Source organism: Boleophthalmus pectinirostris, unplaced genomic scaffold, assembly GCF_026225935.1.
Source record: "Boleophthalmus pectinirostris isolate CB_2022bp ecotype Guang Dong unplaced genomic scaffold, ASM2622593v1 HiC_scaffold_15, whole genome shotgun sequence".
Classification (NCBI taxonomy): Eukaryota; Metazoa; Chordata; class Actinopteri; order Gobiiformes; family Gobiidae; genus Boleophthalmus; species Boleophthalmus pectinirostris.
In genome coordinates, this window is record NW_026571070.1 from 1600005 (window position 1) to 1619644 (window position 19640).

Below are 19640 nucleotides of genomic sequence, written 5' to 3' on the forward strand. Positions count from 1 at the left end.
GGTGGACAGGACAGGTGGACAGGTGGACAGGTGGGCAGGTGGACAGGTGGACAGGTGACAGGTGGACAGGTGGGACAGGTGGGACAGGTGGACAGGTGGACAGGGGGTGGGCAGGTGGGCAGGTGGACAGGTGGACAGTGGGCAGGTGGGCAGGTGGGACAGGTGGGACAGGGGACAGTGTGGCAGGTGGACAGGTGGACAGGTGGACAGGACAGGTGGGCAGGTGGGACAGGTGGACAGGTGGACAGGTGGGACAGGTGGGCAGGTGGACAGGTGGACAGGACAGGTGGGCAGGTGGACAGGTGGACAGGGGACAGGTGGACAGGTGGACAGGTGGACAGGTGGGCAGGTACCTGGCTGAGCAGGGTGGCCGCCTGTCGGGCCGTCTTGTATCCTGGAGTCTGGTCGACTTCCATCAGAGGTTTCCCTTTAATCTGCTCCTCAAAGTCTTTACGGTACTCCCTCTGTACACACACAAAATACACACAAACACACACACACGACACACACACACAAATACACACACACGACACACACACACAAATACACACGACACACACAAATACACACACACACAGAGACACACAAACACAAACACACACGACACACACAAATACACACGACACACACACACACACGACACACACACACAAATACACACACAAACACACACACACGCAAATACACACACAAATACACACGGAGCACACACACACAAATACACACACACGACACACACACACAGAGACGCACAAACACACACACACAAATACACACACAAACAAACACACAGACGCACACACACACACCTGTTATTAATTCCGTTGTCAGACAGAGGTGTGTGTGTGTGTGTTTTTATAAACATGTGTCTCTGCTCTTCTTTTCTCTGAGCTCGTTTTCTGTTTCAGTCAGATTCATTTGGTCTGATGATTTATATTATTTGATTCTTTTTTTCAGACCCAGAGTTTGTTTTCATCCTGACAATTTGGTCTGCTCCCTGCTCCTCTTCCTCAGAGTCTCCCTCAGAGTCTCCCTCAGAGTCTTCCTCAGAGTCTTCCTCAGAGTTCCTCAGAGTCTCCCTCAGAGTCTCCCTCAGAGTCTCCCTCAGAGTCTTCCTCAGAGTCTCCCTCAGAGTCTCCCTCAGAGTCTTCCTCAGAGTCTCCCTCAGAGTCTTCCTCAGAGTCTCCCTCAGAGTCTTCCTCAGAGTCTTCCTCAGAGTCTCCTCAGAGTCTCCCTCAGAGTCTCCTCAGAGTCTTCCTCAGTCTTCCTCAGAGTCTCCCTCAGAGTCTTCCTCAGAGTCTTCCTCAGAGTCTTCCTCAGAGTCTTCCTCAGAGTCTTCCTCAGAGTCTCCCTCAGAGTCTCCCTCAGAGTCTCCCTCAGAGTCTCCCTCAGAGTCTTCCTCAGTCTTCCTCAGAGTCTCCTCAGAGTCTCCCTCAGAGTCTCCCTCAGAGTCTCCCTCAGAGTCTCTCCTCAGAGTCTCCCTCAGAGTCTCCCTCAGAGTCTCCCTCAGAGTCTTCCTCAGAGTCTCCCTCAGAGTCTCCCTCAGAGTCTCCCTCAGAGTCTCCCTCAGAGTCTCCCTCAGAGTCTCCTCAGAGTCTCCCTCAGAGTCTCCTCAGTCTCTCCTCAGAGTCAGAGTCCCTCAGAGTCTCCCTCAGAGTCTCCCTCAGAGTCTTCTCAGAGTTCCTCAGAGTCTCCTCTCTCCCTCAGAGTCTCCCTCAGAGTTCCTCAGAGTCTCCTCAGAGTCTCCCTCAGAGTCTCCTCTCTTCCTCAGAGTCTTCCTCAGAGTCTCCTCAGAGTTCCTCAGAGTCTTCCTCAGAGTCTCCCTCAGAGTCTCCCTCAGAGTCTCTTCCTCAGAGTCTCATGATGTTTCTGTGTCGTGTCGTTCAGTTGATGTAAACAGGTTTTGTTTGTGTCTTCGTCTCGGTGGAGTCAGGACGACAGCGCCACCTGCAGTCCAGGAGTGTGAGAGGAAATAAAACCCTCGTCTCGGTTTATAAGATGTTTGTGGTGATGTTTGCTCCGTCTCAGTCCAGAATGTGCTTCTCTTCTAACCCAAACCCCTTACACTCGTCACAAACGGACGATCTGAGTTGTCCCTGTTCTGTTTTGAGTTTTGTTGCTCGTGTTTCACCTTCGCTGTTTCCTTCTCGTGTTCTGTCCTGCATGTGTGTTCCTTTTCTCGTGTTCTGTTCGTCCTCCCTAACTCCTCCATGTTTGTTTTATTTCAGGACCTGCACGTCTTTCATCATTTATGACGTTACATTTATGCTCCGGTTTTATTTTCTCTTTTGGATGAATTTTCTGTTCAGTTTCACTGTTCATCCTCTGCTTCATCCTCTGCTCCTCTCACCTCACTGTTCATCCTCTGCTCCTCTCACCTCTGTTCATCCTCTGCTCCTCTCACTGTTCATCCTCTGCTCCTCTCACTGTTCATCCTCTGCTCCTCTCACCTCACTGTTCATCCTCTGTTCCTCTCACTGTTCATCCTCTGCTCCTCTCACCTCACTGTTCATCCTCTGCTCCTCTCACTGTTCATCCTCTGCTCCTCTCACTGTTCATCCTCTGTCCTCTCACTGTTCATCCTCTGCTCCTCTCACTGTTCATCCTCTGTTCCTCTCACTGTTCATCCTCTGCTCCTCTCACTGTTCATCCTCTGCTCCTCTCACCTCACTGTTCATCCTCTGCTCCTCTCACTGTTCATCCTCTGCTCCTCTCACTGTTCATCCCTCTGTTCCCTCACTGTTCATCCTCTGCTCCTCACTGTTCATCCTCTGTTCTCTCTGTTCATCTCTCTCACTGTTCATCCTCTGTTCCTCTCACCTCACTGTCTCCTCACTGTTCCTCTGTTCATCCTTCCTCTCACTGTTCATCCTCTGCTCCTCACTGTTCATCCTCTGCTCCTCTCACCTCACTGTTCATCCTCTGTTCCTCTCACTGTTCATCCTCTGTTCCTCTCACTGTTCATCCTCTGTTCCTCTCACTGTTCATCCTCTGCTCCTCTCACTGTTCATCCTCTGTTCCTCTCACTGTTCATCCTCTGTTCCTCTCACTGTTCATCCTCTGCTCCTCTCACCTCACTGTTCATCCTCTGCTCCTCTCACTGTTCATCCTCTGCTCCTCTCACCTCACTGTTCATCCTCTGAGCTTCTTTAGAGACTCTGAAGGCTTCTGTGTCAGAAAACTCCATCTGTGAACGTCCTTTGCTCTTCTCGTACTCCTCTTTGTACTTCACCTGAAACACAAAATATTCAAACCATCAGACGCCCTCCCCTGTGTGTGTCAGGTCCCTCCCCTGTGTGTGTCAGGTCCCTCCCCTGTGTGTCAGGTCCCTCCCCTGTGTGTGTCAGGTCCCTCCCTGTGTGTGTCAGGTCCCTCCCCTGTGTGTGTCAGGTCCCTCCCCTGTGTGTGTCAGGTCCCTCCCCGTGTGTGTCAGATGCCCTCCCCTGTGTGTGTCAGGTCCCTCCCCTGTGTGTGTCAGGTCCCTCCCCGTGTGTGTCAGATGCCCTCCCTGTGTGTGTCAGGTGCCCTCCCCTGTGTGTGTCAGATGCCCTCCCCTGTGTGTGTCAGGTCCCTCCGTGTGTGTGTCAGGTCCCACCGTGTGTGTGTCAGGTCCCTCCGTGTGTGTGTCAGGTCCCTCCGTGTTGGTGTCCTCCCCGTGTGTGTGTCGGGTCCCTCCGTGTGTGTGTCGGGTCCCTCCGTGTGTGTGTCGGTGTCCCTCTGTGTGTGTGTCGGGTCTCTCCGTGTGTGTGTCAGGTCCCTCCGTGTGTGTGTCAGGTCCCTCCGTGTGTGTGTCATGTCCCTCCGTGTGTGTGTCGGGTCCCTCCCCTGTGTGTGTCGGGTCCCTCCGTGTGTGTGTGTCCCTCCGTGTGTGTCGGGTCCCTCCGTGTGTGTGTCGGGTCCCTCCGTGTGTGTGTCGGGTCCCTCCGTGTGTGTGTCAGGTCCTCCGTGTGTTGTGTCAGGTCCCTCCGTGTGTGTGTCAGATGTGTCAGGTCCCTCCGTGCGTGTGTCGGGTCCCTCCGTGTGTGTGTCGGGTCCCTCCGTGTGTGTGTCAGGTCCCTCCGTGTGTGTGTCGTGGTGTCCCTCCGTGTGTGTGTCAGGTCCCTCCGTGCGTGTGTCGGGTCCCTCCGTGTGTGTGTCGGGTCCCTCCGTGTGTGTGTCAGGTCCCTCCGTGTGTGTGTCGGGGGACTCTGGGCTCTGGACACACACCTGTGAGTGCAGTACGGCGTTGTCCCTGTGGTGGCGCTGTTCCGCTGTGTCCAGGACCATGTGGTACTGAGACTTGTTCTGTTCGTTCTGTTTCTTATATTCCACCTGCCAAACGCACAAGGAGGGAACAGAATCACAACCAGACCAGACCCGGTTCAGACCCGGTTTAGAACTGGTTCAGACCCGGTTTAGAACTGGTTCAGACCGGTTAGAACTGGTTCAGTTTAGAACGGTTTGTTTAGAACTGTTCAGACCGGTTTAGAACTGGTTCAGACCAGTTTAGAACTGGTTTAGACCCAGTTTAGAACTGGTTCAGACCCGGTTTAGAACTTAGACCGGTTTAGAAACTGGTTCAGGTTTAGAACGGTTTAGACCCGTTAGAACTGGTTCAGACCCGGTTTAGAACAGACCCAGACCCGGTTTAGAACTGGTTTAGAACAGACCCGTTTAGAACTGGTTCAGACCCAGTTTAGAACTGGTTCAGACGGTTTAGAACTGGTTCAGACCCGGTTTAGAACTGGTTCAGACCCGGTTTAGAACTGGTTTAGACCCGGTTTAGAACTGGTTCAGACCCGGTTTAGAACTGGTTTAGACCCAGTTTAGAACTGGTTTCAGACCCGGTTTAGAACTGGTTCAGACCCGGTTTAGAACTGGTTCAGACCCGGTTTAGAACTGGTTTAGACCCAGTTTAGAACTGGTTCAGACCCAGTTTAGAACTGGTTCAGACCCGGTTTAGAACTGGTTTAGACCCGGTTTAGAACTGGTTCAGACCCGGTTTAGAACTGGTTCAGACCCGGTTTAGAACTGGTTTAGACCCAGTTTAGAACTGGTTCAGACCCAGTTTAGAACTGGTTCAGACCCGGTATAGAACTAGTCTTATATTTCTTCTAATGTAATCTTGGCTTAGTTCTGCTTTAGACCTGATATGATCCTAGTTTAGTCTGTGTCTCAGTGTGTGTTTTGTGTGTGTGTTTGTGTGTGTTTTTGTGCGTACGTGGCTCTGGAGTTTGGAGGCGTGCAGGACGTGTTGTGTGTTGTTGTGTGTTGTGTGTTTGTGTGTGTTTTTGTGCGTACGTGGCTCTGGAGTTTGGAGGCGTGCAGGACGTGTTGTGTGTTGTTGTGTGTTTTTGTGTGTGTTTGTGTGTGTGTTTGTGCGTACGTGGCTCTGGAGTTTGGAGGCGTGCAGGACGTGTTGTGTGTTGTTGTGTGTTGTTGTGTGTTTGTGTGTGTGTTTGTGCGTACGTGGCTCTGGAGTTTGGAGGCGTGCAGGACGTGTTGTGTGTTGTTGTGTGTTTGTGTGTGTGTTTGTGTGTGTGTTTGTGCGTACGTGGCTCTGGAGTTTGGAGGCGTGCAGGACGTGTTGTGTGTTGTTGTGTGTTTTTGTGCGTTTGTGTGTGTGTTTGTGCGTACGTGGCTCTGGAGTTTGGAGGCGTGCAGGACGTGTTGTGTGTTGTTGTGTGTTTTTGTGTGTTTTTGTGTGTGTTTTTTGTGTGTGTGTTTGTGCGTACGTGGCTCTGGAGTTTGGAGGCGTGCAGGACGTGTTGTGTGTTGTTGTGTGTTGTTGTGTGTTTTTGTGTGTTTGTGTGTGTGTTTGTGCGTACGTGGCTCTGGAGTTTGGAGGCGTGCAGGACGTGTTGTGTGTTGTTGTGTGTTTTTGTGTGTTTTGTGTGTTTGTGTGTGTGTTTGTGCGTACGTGGCTCTGGAGTTTGGAGGCGTGCAGGACGTGTTGTGTGTTGTTGTGTGTTTTGTTGTGTGTGTGTTTGTGTGTGTGTTTGTGCGTACGTGGCTCTGGAGTTTGGAGGCGTGCAGGACGTGTTGTGTGTGTTGTGTGTTGTGTGTTTTTGTGTGTTTGTGTGTGTGTTTGTGCGTACGTGGCTCTGGAGTTTGGAGGCGTGCAGGACGTGTTGTGTGTTGTTGTGTGTGTTGTTGTGTGTTTTTGTGCGTTTGTGTGTGTGTTTGTGCGTACGTGGCTCTGGAGTTTGGAGGCGTGCAGGACGTGTTGTGTGTTGTTGTGTGTTTTTGTGTGTTTTTGTGTGTGTTTGTGTGTGTTTTGTGCGTACGTGGCTCTGGAGTTTGGAGGCGTGCAGGACGTGCTGGAGCTGGAGCAGGTTTGGAACATCACACCCAGACTCTGTCCTCTGACTGGATCTGTACTTCACCTGTTTAAAGAACAAACGGACAGAGGGAGAGAGGGATGAGGAGGAGGAACACACGGAGAGACGGAAAAGGAGGAGACAGACAGAGAGAGGGAGAGAGGGATGAGGAGAGACAGAGGGAGGAGGAGGAGGAGGAGGAGAGGGTCAGAAGAGGAGGAGAGGAGAGAGGAGAGGAGGAGGAGAGAGAGAGGAGGAGAGGGTCAGGAGGAGGAGAGGGTCAGAAGAGGAGGAGAGGAGAGAGGAGTTGAGGGAAGAAGAGGAGGAGAGGGTCAGAAGAGGAGGAGAGTAGGAGAGGGTGAGGAGGAGAAGGTGAGAGAAGGCAAGGGAAGAAGAGGAGGAGAGGAGGAGGAGAGGAAGAGGATGAGAGGAGGAGGAGGAGAAGGTCAGAAAAGGAGGAGAGGGTGAGAGGAGGAGGAGAGGAGAGAGGAGGTGAGGGAAGAAGAGGAGGAGAGGGTCAGAAGAGGAGGAGAGGGTGAGAGGAAGAGAGGATCAGAGGAGGAGAGGAAGAGGAGGAGCAGATGGAGAAGAGGATGCAGAGTCTTTGTGTCTTTTGTGAAGCAAAACAAACTGTTATGTAACATCTGTGATTCAGACTCCCACACTGCACTTCCTCTCTCACTCTTCTCATTCGCTCCCTCTCTCTCTCCTCTTTCCCTCTCTCTCTTCTTTCCCTCTCTCTCTTCTCTCCTCCTCTTTTCTCATTCCTCCCCCTCTATCTCCTCTCTTTCTCTTCTTTGCTTCTCTTTCACTCCCTCTCATTTTTGCAGTCCTGCTCTTCTGTCCCTTTCTCCTTGTTTGCTCTCTCTCTCTCTCCTTTTCCTCATTCGCTCTCTCTTTTCACTCTCCCTCTTTTCTTTGCTTCTTTCGCTCTCCATCTCTCCTCCCCCTGCTCCTAATCTTCATCTCTCTCTCTCTGTGTACCGCTCTCTGCTTTACTTCCCTCTCTCTCCTCCTTCTGTCCATCTCTCTCCTCCTCTTCTCCATCTCTCCTCTTCCCTCGTTCCTCCCACGCAGCACATTGTCAGTCTCTTTGTATCTGAATTTTAGATTCACTGATTTAACCAAAGAAAAAACCTGCAGATCTTAATCCAAGTTTCATAGTTTAGACTTTAATCTAGACCTGGTTTAGTCCTGGTTTAGTCCTGGTTTAGTCCTGGTTTAGTCTTGGTTTAGTCCTGGTTTAGTCCTGGTTTAGTCTTGGTTTAGTCCTGGTTCTATCATAGTTTAGATCTGATTCATTCCTGATTCAGTCCTGGTTTAGTCCTGGATCAGTCCTAGTCCTGGTCCTGGTCCGGGTCCTGGTCTGGTTTGGTCCGGGGTCCTGGTCCTGGTCTGGTCCTGGTCCTGGTCTGGTTTGGTCCGGGTCCTGGTCCTGGTCCCGGTCTGGTCCTGGTCCTGGTCCTGGTCTGGTTTGGTCCTGGTCCTGGTCCTGGTCTGGTTTGGTCCTGGTCCTGGTCCTGGTCTGGTTTGGTCCTGGTCCGGGTCCTGGTCTGGTTTATGTCCTGGTCCTGGTCTGGTTTGGTCCTGGTCCTGGTCTGGTTTGGTCCGGGTCCGGGTCCTGGTCCTGGTCCTGGTCTGGTCCGGGTCCCGTCCTGGTCCTGGTCTGGTCTGGTCCTGGTCCTGGTCCTGGTCTGACCTGTGAGGCCAGAGCTGCTGCAGCCTGAGTGTGTTTGAAGGAGACACAGTCCAGAGGATTATAACAGGGTCTGAGTCTCTGCTCGTCTCTGTACTTCACCTGAGAAACACAACACACACAAGAGTCAGTTTAAAGTACACAATTACACACACACACACACACACAGAGACACACACACACACACGCACACAAACACACACACACAAACACGCACACACACACACACACACACACACGCACACAACACACACACACACAAACACACACGCACACACACACACAAACACACACGGACACAAACACACACGCACACAAACGGACACAAACACACAGTGAATATGACAAACTCTGTGGAAATCTGTCGTTTAAGCATCATGTTTTCTTCAGCCTCATCAGGAGTTTGATGAGAAACACTGACTGATTTCTATTTTTTTGTAGTGAGGGTGAATCTGTCTGCTCCTGTCTGCTCCTGTCTCACCTGGCTGATGAGGGTGGAGGTGTTGTGGGTGTCTCACCTGGCTGATGAGGGTGGAGGTGTTGTGGGCGTGTCTTACCTGACTGATGAGGGTGGAGGTGTTGTGGGCGTGTCTCACCTGGCTGATGAGGGTGGAGGTGTTGTGGGCTGTCTCACCTGGCTGATGAGGGTGAGGTGTTGTGGGCGTGGCTGATGAGGGTGAGGTGTTGTGGGCGCATGTCTCACCTGGCTGATGAGGGTGGAGGTGTTGTGGGCGTGTCTGATGAGGGTGGAGGTGTTGTGGGCGTGTCTCACCTGGCTGATGAGGGTGGAGGTGTTGTGGGCATGTCTCACCTGGCTGATGAGGGTGGAGGTGTTGTGGGCGTGTCTTACCTGACTGATGAGGGTGGAGGTGTTGTGGGCGTGTCCTCGGGCTGATGAGGGTGGAGGTGTGTGGGCTGTCTCACCTGGCTGATGAGGTGGAGGTGTTGTGGGCGTGTCTCACCTGGCTGATGAGGGTGGAGGTGTTGTGGGCGTGTCTCACCTGGCTGATGAGGGTGGAGGTGTTGTGGGCGTGTCTACCTGACTGATGAGGGTGGAGGTGTTGTGGGCGTGTCTTACCTGGCTGATGAGGGTGGAGGTGTTGTGGGCGTGTCTCACCTGGCTGATGAGGGTGGAGGTGTTGTGGGCGTGTCTCACCTGGCTGATGAGGGTGGAGGTGTTGTGGGCGTGTCTCACCTGGCTGATGAAGGTGGAGGTGTTGTGGGCGTGTCTCACCTGGCTGATGAGGGTGGAGGTGTTGTGGGCGTGTCTCACCTGGCTGATGAGGGTGGAGGTGTTGTGGGCGTGTCTCACCTGGCTGATGAGGGTGGAGGTGTTGTGGGCGTGTCTCACCTGGCTGATGAGGGTGGAGGTGTTGTGGGCGTGTCTCACCTGGCTGATGAGGGTGGAGGTGTTGTGGGCGTGTCTCACCTGGCTGATGAGGGTGGAGGTGTTGTGGGCGTGTCTCACCTGGCTGATGAGGGTGGAGGTGTTCTGGGCGTGTTGGATGTCGGTTCTGGAGAGCAGAGATTTGTCGCTCAGAGCTGGAGCCTTGGAGCTGTTCTTATAAACCACCTGTGAACACAAACAGAAACAGTCTGTGTGTTAAACCTGTGGCGTCTTCTGGTCGTGCAGCTCGTGTTTGTGTCGTTTTCTGCCGCTACAGTTGTCGACTATAATACGAGTTCGGACGCACAAACATGACCCTAAAAAGACGTTTCACTGTTTCTCTGTGCAGTGGGATTTATTAAATTCATATAAATAATTACAGGTGCAAGTTACACTCTGTAACTTTTATCTTTTATTGCTCTGACTAGAATGTTCCACAGTGTGGCATTCAACGCCTCTCCACAGATCTGACCATGTCAAACTTTATTGATCCACAGGGAAATTATTTGGACACAGTCTCCAAGGAGATAGACAAGTTTAATGCCATACTGTGGAACATTTCAGCCAGAGCAATAACACCTCCATTATTACTACACATATTATATTATTATTATTATGTGTGTATTATTTCAGTATTATATTATTTGTGGATTTTGTGTGGATTTTTCTGTATATTTTGCGTGTACATTTGTGTGTATTTGTGGGTATATATTTGTGTGTATTTGTATATATTGCGTGTATTATGTGTGTATTTGTGTGTATTATGTGTATATTTGTATATATTGTGTGTATTTGTGTGTATTATGTGTATATTTGTATATATTGTGTGTATTTGTGTGTATTATGTGTATATTTGTATATATTGTGTGTATTTGTGTGTATTATGTGTATATTTGTATATATTGTGTGTATTTGTGTGTATTATGTGTGTATTTGTATATATTTGTGTGTATTTGTGTGTATTATGTGTGTATTTGTATATATTGTGTGTATTTCATGTGTATTTGTATATATTTGTATATATTGTGTGTATTTGTGTGTATTATGTGTGTATTTGTATATATTTGTGTGTATTTTGTGTGTATTATGTGTGTATTTGTATATATTTGTATATATTGTGTGTATTTGTGTGTATTTGTTGTGTATTTGTGTGTATTATGTGTGCATTTGTGTGTATTATGTGTATATTTGTATATATTGTGTGTATTTGTGTGTATTTGTATATATTGTGTGTATTTGTGTGTATTGTGTGTATTATGTGTGTATTATGTGTGCATTTGTGTGTATTATGTGTATATTTGTATATATTGTGTGTATTTGTATATTATATATTGTGTGTATTTGTGTGTATTATGTGTGTATTTGTGTGTATTTGTATATATTGTGTGTATTTGTGTGTATTATGTGTGTATTTGTGTGTATTATGTGTGTATTTGTATATATTGTGTGTATTTGTGTGTATTATGTGTATATTTGTATATATTGTGTGTATTTGTGTGTATTTCATTTGTATTTGTATATATTTGTATATATTGTGTGTATTTCATGTGTATTTGTATATATATGTGTGTATTTGTGTGTATTTCATGTGTATTTGTATATATATGTGTGTATTTGTGTGTATTATGTGTGTATTTGAGTGTATTATGTGTGTATTTGTATATATTGTGTATATTTGTGTGTATTATGTGTGTATTATGTGTGTATTTGTATATATTGTGTGTATTTGAGTGTATTATTTGTGTGTATTTCATGTGTATTTGTATATATTTGTGTATATTTGTGTGTATTATGTGTGTATTTGTATATATTGTGAATATTTGTGTGTATTTGTGTATATTTGTGTGTATTTGTGTATATTTGTGTGTATTATGTGTGTATTTGTATATATTGTGTATATTTGTGTGTATTATGTGTGTATTTGTATATATTGTGTGTATATTTGTGTGTATTTTGTGTGTATTTGTATATATTGTGTGTATTTGTGTGTATTATGTGTGTATTTGTGTGTATTATGTGCGTGGGAGTGTGTTTCTCTGACTCAGTCCCTGTCGTGTTATGTAACAGGCCCCTGCGCTCTGTGAAGCTGACGAGGCTTTGGGATGCGGTTGTCATGGAGACAGGGGTTATGTGATGCGGTTGTCGTGGATGCAGTTGCCGTGGATGCGGGTGTCGTGGATGCGGTTGTCGTGGATGCGGTTGTCGTGGATGCGGTTGTCGTGGATGCGGTTGTCGTGGATGCGGTTGTCGTGGATGCGGGTGTCGTGGATGCGGTTGTCGTGGATGCGGGTGTCGTGGATGCGGTTGCCGTGGATCGTGGATGCGGGTGTCGTGGATGCGGTTGTCGTGGATGCGGGTGTCGTGGATGCGGTTGTCGTGGATGCGGGTGTCGTGGATGCGGTTGCCGTGGTGATGCTCACGTCGCTGGCGAGTTTGGCGGCGTTGGAGGCGTTCACGATGTCGGGACGATCCGGAGCCGAACGGAACTGATGCAGGTCGTCACGAGACCTCGAGTAATTCACCTGAAACACAAACCAGAACCAGGACTGAACCAGGACTAAACCAGGACTAAACCAGGACTAAACCAGGACTGAACCAGGACTAAACCAGGACTAACCAGGACTGAACCAGGACTAAACCAGGACTGAACCAGGACTAAACCAGGACTAAACCAGGACTGAACCAGGACTAAAACCAGGACTAAACCAGGACTGAACCAGGACTAACCAACTGAACCAGGACTAAACCAGGACTGAACCAGGACTGAACCAGGACTGAACCAGGACTGAACCAGGACTAAACCAGGACTGAACCAGGACTAAACCAGGACTGAACCAGGACTAAACCACTACTGAACCAGGACTAAACCAGGACTGAACCAGGACTAAACCAGGACTGAACCAGGACTAAACCAGGACTGAACCAGGACTAAACCAGGACTGAACCAGGACTAAACCAGGACTGAACCAGGACTGAAGCAGGACTGACCTGGCTCTGGTTCTTGGACACCTGGAGGGCGTGTTGGATCTGGGGCAGACTCTGGAGGCGGCTGTAGCTGCTTCGGCCCTTCTCCCGGTTAAACTGCTCTTTGTACAACTTCTGCACACACAAACACACACACACAAACACACACACACAAAAACACACAAAAACACACACACACACACACACACCAACAATATCCTTTTACTCTTTGTTTTTTATTATGTTGTGTTTGTTTAAGTCTCACACAACATAACAAGAGATGAACATGGTCTGTGTGTCTAACAGCTGTTTACAGATGTGTGTGTGTGTGTGTGTGTGTGTGTGTGTAATATTTGTGTGTTTTTAGAGGTGATAAGGCGGGAACAGAGAGAGAATGTAAATGACCTTAACCACAGTCATCTTGTTCACATAAGCTGAAGTGTCCCGCTGTAGGTTTGTGGAACGTCCGGTTAATGGTTTTCTGTGTCAAAATGTGTGTGTAAAATGTGTGTGTGTGTGTGTGTAAATGTGTGTGTGTAAATGTGTGTGTAAATGTGTGTGTGTAAATGTGTGTGTGTAAATGTGTGTGTGTGTGTGTGTAAATGTGTGTGTAAATGTGTGTGTAAATGTGTGTGTGTAAATGTGTGTGTGTAAATGTGTGTGTGTAAATGTGTGTGTGTGTAAATGTGTGTGTGTAAATGTGTGTGTAAATGTGTGTGTGTGTGTGTGTAAATGTGTGTGTGTAAATGTGTGTGGTGTAAATGTGTGTATGTAAATGTGTGCGTAAATGTGTGTGTGTAAATGTGTGTGTGTGTGTAAATGTGTGTGTGTGTGTGTGTAAATGTGTGTGTGTAAATGTGTGTGTAAATGTGTGTGTAAATGTGTGTGTAAATGTGTGTGTGTAAATGTGTGTGTAAATGTGTGTGTAAAGTGTGTGTGTGTAAATGTGTGTGTGTAAATGTGTGTGTAAATGTGTGTGTGTGTGTGTGTGTAAATGTGTGTGTAAATGTGTGTGTGTGTGTGTGTAAATGTGTGTGTAAATGTGTGTGTGTAAATGTGTGTGTAAATGTGTGTGTGTGTGTGTAAATGTGTGTGTGTGTAAATGTGTGTGTGTAAATGTGTGTGTGTAAATGTGTGTGTAAATGTGTGTGTAATGTGTGTGTGTGTAAATGTGTGTGTAAATGTGTGTGTGTGTGTAAATGTGTGTGTGTGTGTAAATGTGTGTGTGTGTGTGTAAATGTGTGTGTGTGTGTGTGTGTAAATGTGTGTGTAAATGTGTGTGTAAATGTGTGTGTGTAAATGTGTGTGTAAATGTGTGTGTGTAAATGTGTGTGTGTAAATGTGTGTGTGTAAATGTGTGTGTGTAAATGTGTGTGTAAATGTGTGTGTGTGTGTGTGTGTAAATGTGTGTGTGTGTGTGTAAATGTGTGTGTGTAAATGTGTGTGTGTAAATGTGTGTGTAAATGTGTGTGTGTAAATGTGTGTGTGTAATGTGTGTGTGTGTGTGTAAATGTGTGTGTGTAAATGTGTGTGTAAAGTGTGTGTGTGTAAATGTGTGTGTGTAAATGTGTGTGTAAATGTGTGTGTGTAATGTGTGTGTAAATGTGTGTGTGTAAATGTGTGTGTGTAAATGTGTGTGTAAATGTGTGTGTGTAAATGTGTGTGTGTAAAATGTGTGTGTGTAAATGTGTGTGTAAATGTGTGTGTGTAAATGTGTGTGTGTAAATGTGTGTGTGTAAATGTGTGTGTAAATGTGTGTGTGTAAATGTGTGTGTGTAAATGTGTGTGTGTGTGTTTCCTTTAAGTTTTGTTCTTTCTTCTCTTGATAGTTGTGGATAAATTGTTCATGGAAGAATGTTTATCAGTCCGAGTTGTTCGTTCATTTGTTTTTCAAAATAAAACCAAAAATAAGAAAACCAAAAATCTACAGTTTTCTACATTATGATTTTGAGTTTAAATGAAAAATGGAAAAAACTGATAACAAAGTTTCCCGTTTCCAAAAAACAAGTCTAAACCAGGACTAAACCAGGTCTAAACCAGGACTAAACCAGGACTAAACCAGGACTAAACCAGGACTAAACCAGGTCTAAACCAGGACTAAACCGGGTCTAAACCAGGACTAAACCAGGACTAAACCAGGTCTAAACCAGGACTAAACCAGGACTAAACCAGGACTAAACCAGGACTAAACCAGGACTAAACCAGGACTAAACCAGGACTGAATGTCGGGGGTAGGTGCGGCTGCGTAGACTGTTGGATGATCATGACTGACAGCGGGACTAAGACCAAGACCGAGACCAGACTAGGACTGAGACCGGTTTAGTCCTGGTTCAGTCCTGGTTCAGTCCGGCATCGCAGTTTAAGTTTCAGAAAAGGGAAACATCCGTTATCTGTTTTTTCCTTTTTTCATTTAAACACAAAATCGAAAACTGAAAAAACAAGTCATTATCTGTTTTTTTATTTTGGTTTTGGAGACAAATAATGAAGAATTTTAAAAAAAGTTTTTTTTTCGTTTTCTTATTTTTGGTTTTATTTTGAAAAACAAATGAACAAATGACACACAGATTTTTATCCTTTATGGAGTTTGTTGGTTGAAGATTTAGTGATGGGGCAGATTTATGAAGCTGCTGGAGAAAACGACACACACTTACACACACATTTACACACACACTTACACACACATTTACACACACACTTACACACACATTTACACACACACTTACACACACATTTACACACACATTTACACACACATTTACATTAACTGGGAGTTCCTCAAACCCACAGCGAGACACTTCAGCTGATGTGAAAAAGCTCTATTTGTCTCCCAGATCCAAACTTTAAATCTCTAACACTGTTGATCTAATAATAATAATAATAATAATAATAATAATAATAATAATACTAAATGGTTTATTTGTGTGGCTGTGCAAGTCTCGTCTGGTCTGTTCGAGTGTGGAGCAGATAAAGTGGGTGAGGGAGGGTGCTCCTCTGGGTCCTTTGGGTGTCAGTGGGTCACATCTGCGCTCGCTCCTCACGCTCCAGAAAACACAAACAACAAAAACACAGAACGAGAAAAAAACAAAAACTGTGGCCCTCTGCGGATCTGCTGCTGCCGGGCTAAAAACGTGAAGAGGAGGATGAGTGTGGAGGAGGATGAGTGTTGAGGAGGATGAGTGTGGAGGAGGATGAGTGTTGGTGGGAGGATGAGTGTGGAGGAGGAGTGTCTGTGGGAGGGCATCTGACTTACGTCGCTCTGAGTTTTGGAGAGTTGTTTGTTGAACACGGTCTCGATGGTCTGGGGCATGTGAGAGTACAGACTGCACACGGCCTCCCTCCTGCTCTCCGACGAGTAACACTTCTGTGAACGAAAAACAAACACGCTCAGTCTGAGATATAGATCTGTCTGTCGTTCTATCTCTCTATCACTCTATCATTCTGTCTCTATCTCTCTATTGTTCTATCTCTCTATTGTTCTATCTCTCTATCGTTCTATCACTCTATCATTCTGTCTCTATCTCTCTATTGTTCTATCTCTCTATCGTTCTATCATTCTGTCTCTATCTCTCTATTGTTCTATCTCTCTATTGTTCTATCACTCTATCATTCTGTCTCTATCTCTCTATTGTTCTTTTGTTCTATCTTTCTATCTCCTTGTTTCTCTATCTCTCTATCGTTCTATTTCTCTATAATTCTATCTCTATCCTTCTATCTCTCATTCTATCTCTATCGTTCTTTCTATCATTCTATCTCTCTATCATTCTATTGTTCTATCTCTCTGTCCCTCTATCGTTCTATCTCTTTATCATTCTGTCCTTCTATCTCTTTCATTCTGTCTCTATCGTTCTTTCTATCATTCTGTCTCTCTTTCATTCTATCTCTGTATCGTTCTGTCTCTATCATTCTATTGTTCTATAGTTCTATCTGTCTATCATTGTATCGTTCTATCTCTGTCGTTCTATCGTTCTGTCGTTCTTTTGTGTGACCTGGCTGCAGAGCTGCGCCGCCTCTTTTGCGTGTTGAGTCTCTTTGGTTTCAGGCAGGAGCGAGTACAAACTCTTCTCCAGATCCTTCTTCCCCGACGCTTTGTACTTGTTCTGAAACACAAACGGGAAATATGATTCTGATTATTCTGATGATTATTCTGATGATTATTCTGATGATTCTGATGATTATTCTGATGATTATTCTGATGATTCTGATGATTATTCTGATGATGATTCTGATGATTCTGATGATTCTGATGATTATTCTGATTCTGATGATTATTCTGATGATTATTCTGATGATTATTCTGATGATTCTGATGATTATTCTGATGATTATTCTGATGATGATTATTCTGATGATTCTGATGATTATTCTGATGATTATTCTGATGATTCTGATGATTATTCTGATGATTCTGATGATTATTCTGATGATTCTGATGATTATTCTGATGATTATTCTGATGATTATTCTGATGATTATTGTGTGAAAATGAAGAAGCAGCAGCAGGAGTGCTGCGTGACCTCTGACCTCTGACAGCACCTCGGACACTTCCTTCACAAACTCTGTGGTGAGAGTCTGAGGCAGAGCGGAGAAAAGACTCTGACTCTGCTCCTCCCGCTCCCTCCTGTACCACACCTGAAACACACAACACACACTGAAACACACAACACACACTGAAACACACAACACACACTGAAACACACAACACACACTGAAACACACAACACACACTGAAACACACAACACACAACACACACTGAAACACACAACACACAACACACTGAAACACACACACAACACACACTGAAACACACAAACACACAACACACACTGAAACACACAACACACACTGAAAACACACACACACACACTGAACACACACACACACTGACACACACTGAACACACAACACACAACACACACTGACACACACACACACAACACACACTGAACACACACAACACACACTGAACACACACAACACACACACTGAAACACACAACACACAACACACACTGAAACACACAACAACACAACACACACTGAAACACACAACACACACTGAACACACAACACACACTGAAACACACAACACACAACACACACTGAAACACACAACACACAACACACACTGAAACACACAACACACACTGAACACACAACACACAACACACACTGAGACACACAACACACACTGAAACACACAACACACACTGAAACATCTACACACACTGAAACACACGACACAACACACGACACACACTGAAACATCACGACACACACTGAAACACACACACAACACTGAAACATCACAACACACACTGAAACATCTACACACACTGAAACACACGACACACACTGAAACACACGACACACACTGAAACACACGACACACACTGAAACACACGACACACACTGAAACACACACACACACTGAAACACACACAGAGGAACATGCACGATTCAAGTCAAAGTCTGGAGGACTAAATGTGTGTTCAGTCGGCGGCGTCAGCGTCCACATGCAGAGTCTGTGTGTGTTTGTGGTTCGTCTTCAGGAGCGTCTGAGGGGAGGACGTCTGTTCTGACGTCTCCTGGACGTGTCCCTCAGGAGGTGTTCATGTCCCACCAGGAGGAGGCCCTGGAGAAGACCCAGACACACTGGAGGGACTATGTCTCTGGACTGGACTGGGAACACCTCGGGGTGTACCTGACACACGTCAGGTATTTTTCTCCCATTTGTCCACAGAGTCCAAGACACACACACATGCACACACATGCACACACATGCACACACATGCACACTCACATGCACTCACATGCACTCACATGCACTCACATGCACGGGCGTCCAAACAGAGGAGTCCAGTGTGGAGTTTTTTTCTGATCGCAGCAGAACGGAGAGAGTGAGGGGGGAGGAGGAGGAGGGGCGGGGTCTGGAGGTGTAAGGAGCAGTGTGATTGGTCTAACAGGGCAGTTCTGCGTGATGTCACCAACTACTGGAAACATCACTGGAGGACACATAAACACACACACACACACACACACACACACACACACACACACACACACACACACAGACACACACACACACAGACACACACACACACACACAGACACACAAACACAGACACACACACACACAGACACACACACACACACACACACACACACACACAGATTTAGAGTTTTTTGACAAGAAAACCACAAAACCCGGGACAGGAGATGATGTGATTAAACTCATGTAAACAGTTTTGGACGGAGGTGTTTTGAGTTTAGTTCTTTTCATCTCTTCTCAGTGTGACGTAAACCCGGCGCGGCACAGACCTCACTCTGGATCTCTGACAGGTGTTTGGCGAGTTCGGTGTCTCTGGTCTGGGGCAGGAGGTGGAACTGGGAGGAGCTCAGGTCGGCTTTGCTCTGCTGTTTGTACACGCGCTGCACACATCCACAGAAATCACGTTAAGTCAGACTTTTGTTACACGTTTAAACCCGAGCGTGAGTCTGTGAGTCTCCGTCTGTACCTCGCTCTGCAGCTCACTCACGGCCGACGCAAACCGGGTCTCCTGCGTCTCTGGGAGCTGACTGTAGAGGGCGCTGCTCAGCTCCTTCTGACCCTCTCTGTACTTCAGCTGCACACACCAGGGGGAGGAGTCAGGTGAAGGGAGAGGGTCTCGTGTAATTAAAGTCGACGTAAATGTTTTGTGTTAGACTCTTGACGTTTGTCTTTGTGGTTGCTGTTGATGAACTGTATTTTAGAGAATAATAAACCTGATAAATTTGGTAAAAGTACATTTTAGAGGATTCTGACAATGACTGTGAGTATTTTTAGAAGATAATGATGAATTTGAAATCATGTATTTATGGAAATTCAATTCATTTTGATTGTTTTAGGGATGTAACAATAACCCAAATATGGTGATATCGTATCGTCAAAGTTCTCACAATAATATCGTGGACCATCACAATATATCGAATTACGAGTCTCTTTGATTAAATGAAGAGTTCTGGTGCAGCAGTAGATAAAAAAAACACAGAGGAACTACATAGACCATGATCCTTTGCTCCATTTCAGTGCAGACGACAAGAAGAAATAACAGTTCAACACTTTTAACTCTTAGTTCTTTGGATTAAGTCTTGTCAAGGAATTTTAAGACAAAAAAGAAGAATACTCACAGTTTTAGACGCCACAAAATATCACAGTAAATATCGTACCATGAGATGTTTATCATGAAAATATCGTACAGAGAGATTTGGAGATTGTTACATCCCTAATGGTGAACCCACCCACCGTATCATGATC

At 46.3% G+C, this 19640-nt stretch overlaps 1 protein-coding gene across 1 annotated transcript in view; it reads right to left on the minus strand.

Moving 5' to 3' along the window:
• The window catches only part of LOC110166939 (nebulette-like), a 42306-nt gene that overhangs the window by 10495 nt on the left and 12171 nt on the right, over window positions 1-19640 (minus strand). Inside the window, exons 19-31 of the mRNA XM_055151211.1 lie at window positions 18862-18969; window positions 18665-18775; window positions 16868-16975; window positions 16333-16443; window positions 15597-15707; window positions 12371-12481; window positions 11803-11904; window positions 9464-9568; window positions 7999-8097; window positions 6267-6365; window positions 4207-4311; window positions 3125-3232; window positions 354-464 (exon numbers count right to left, since the gene is read on the minus strand). Of these exons, the coding sequence (XP_055007186.1) occupies window positions 354-464; window positions 3125-3232; window positions 4207-4311; window positions 6267-6365; window positions 7999-8097; window positions 9464-9568; window positions 11803-11904; window positions 12371-12481; window positions 15597-15707; window positions 16333-16443; window positions 16868-16975; window positions 18665-18775; window positions 18862-18969 (1389 nt within the window). The remainder of the gene's footprint in view (window positions 1-353; window positions 465-3124; window positions 3233-4206; window positions 4312-6266; window positions 6366-7998; window positions 8098-9463; window positions 9569-11802; window positions 11905-12370; window positions 12482-15596; window positions 15708-16332; window positions 16444-16867; window positions 16976-18664; window positions 18776-18861; window positions 18970-19640) is intronic.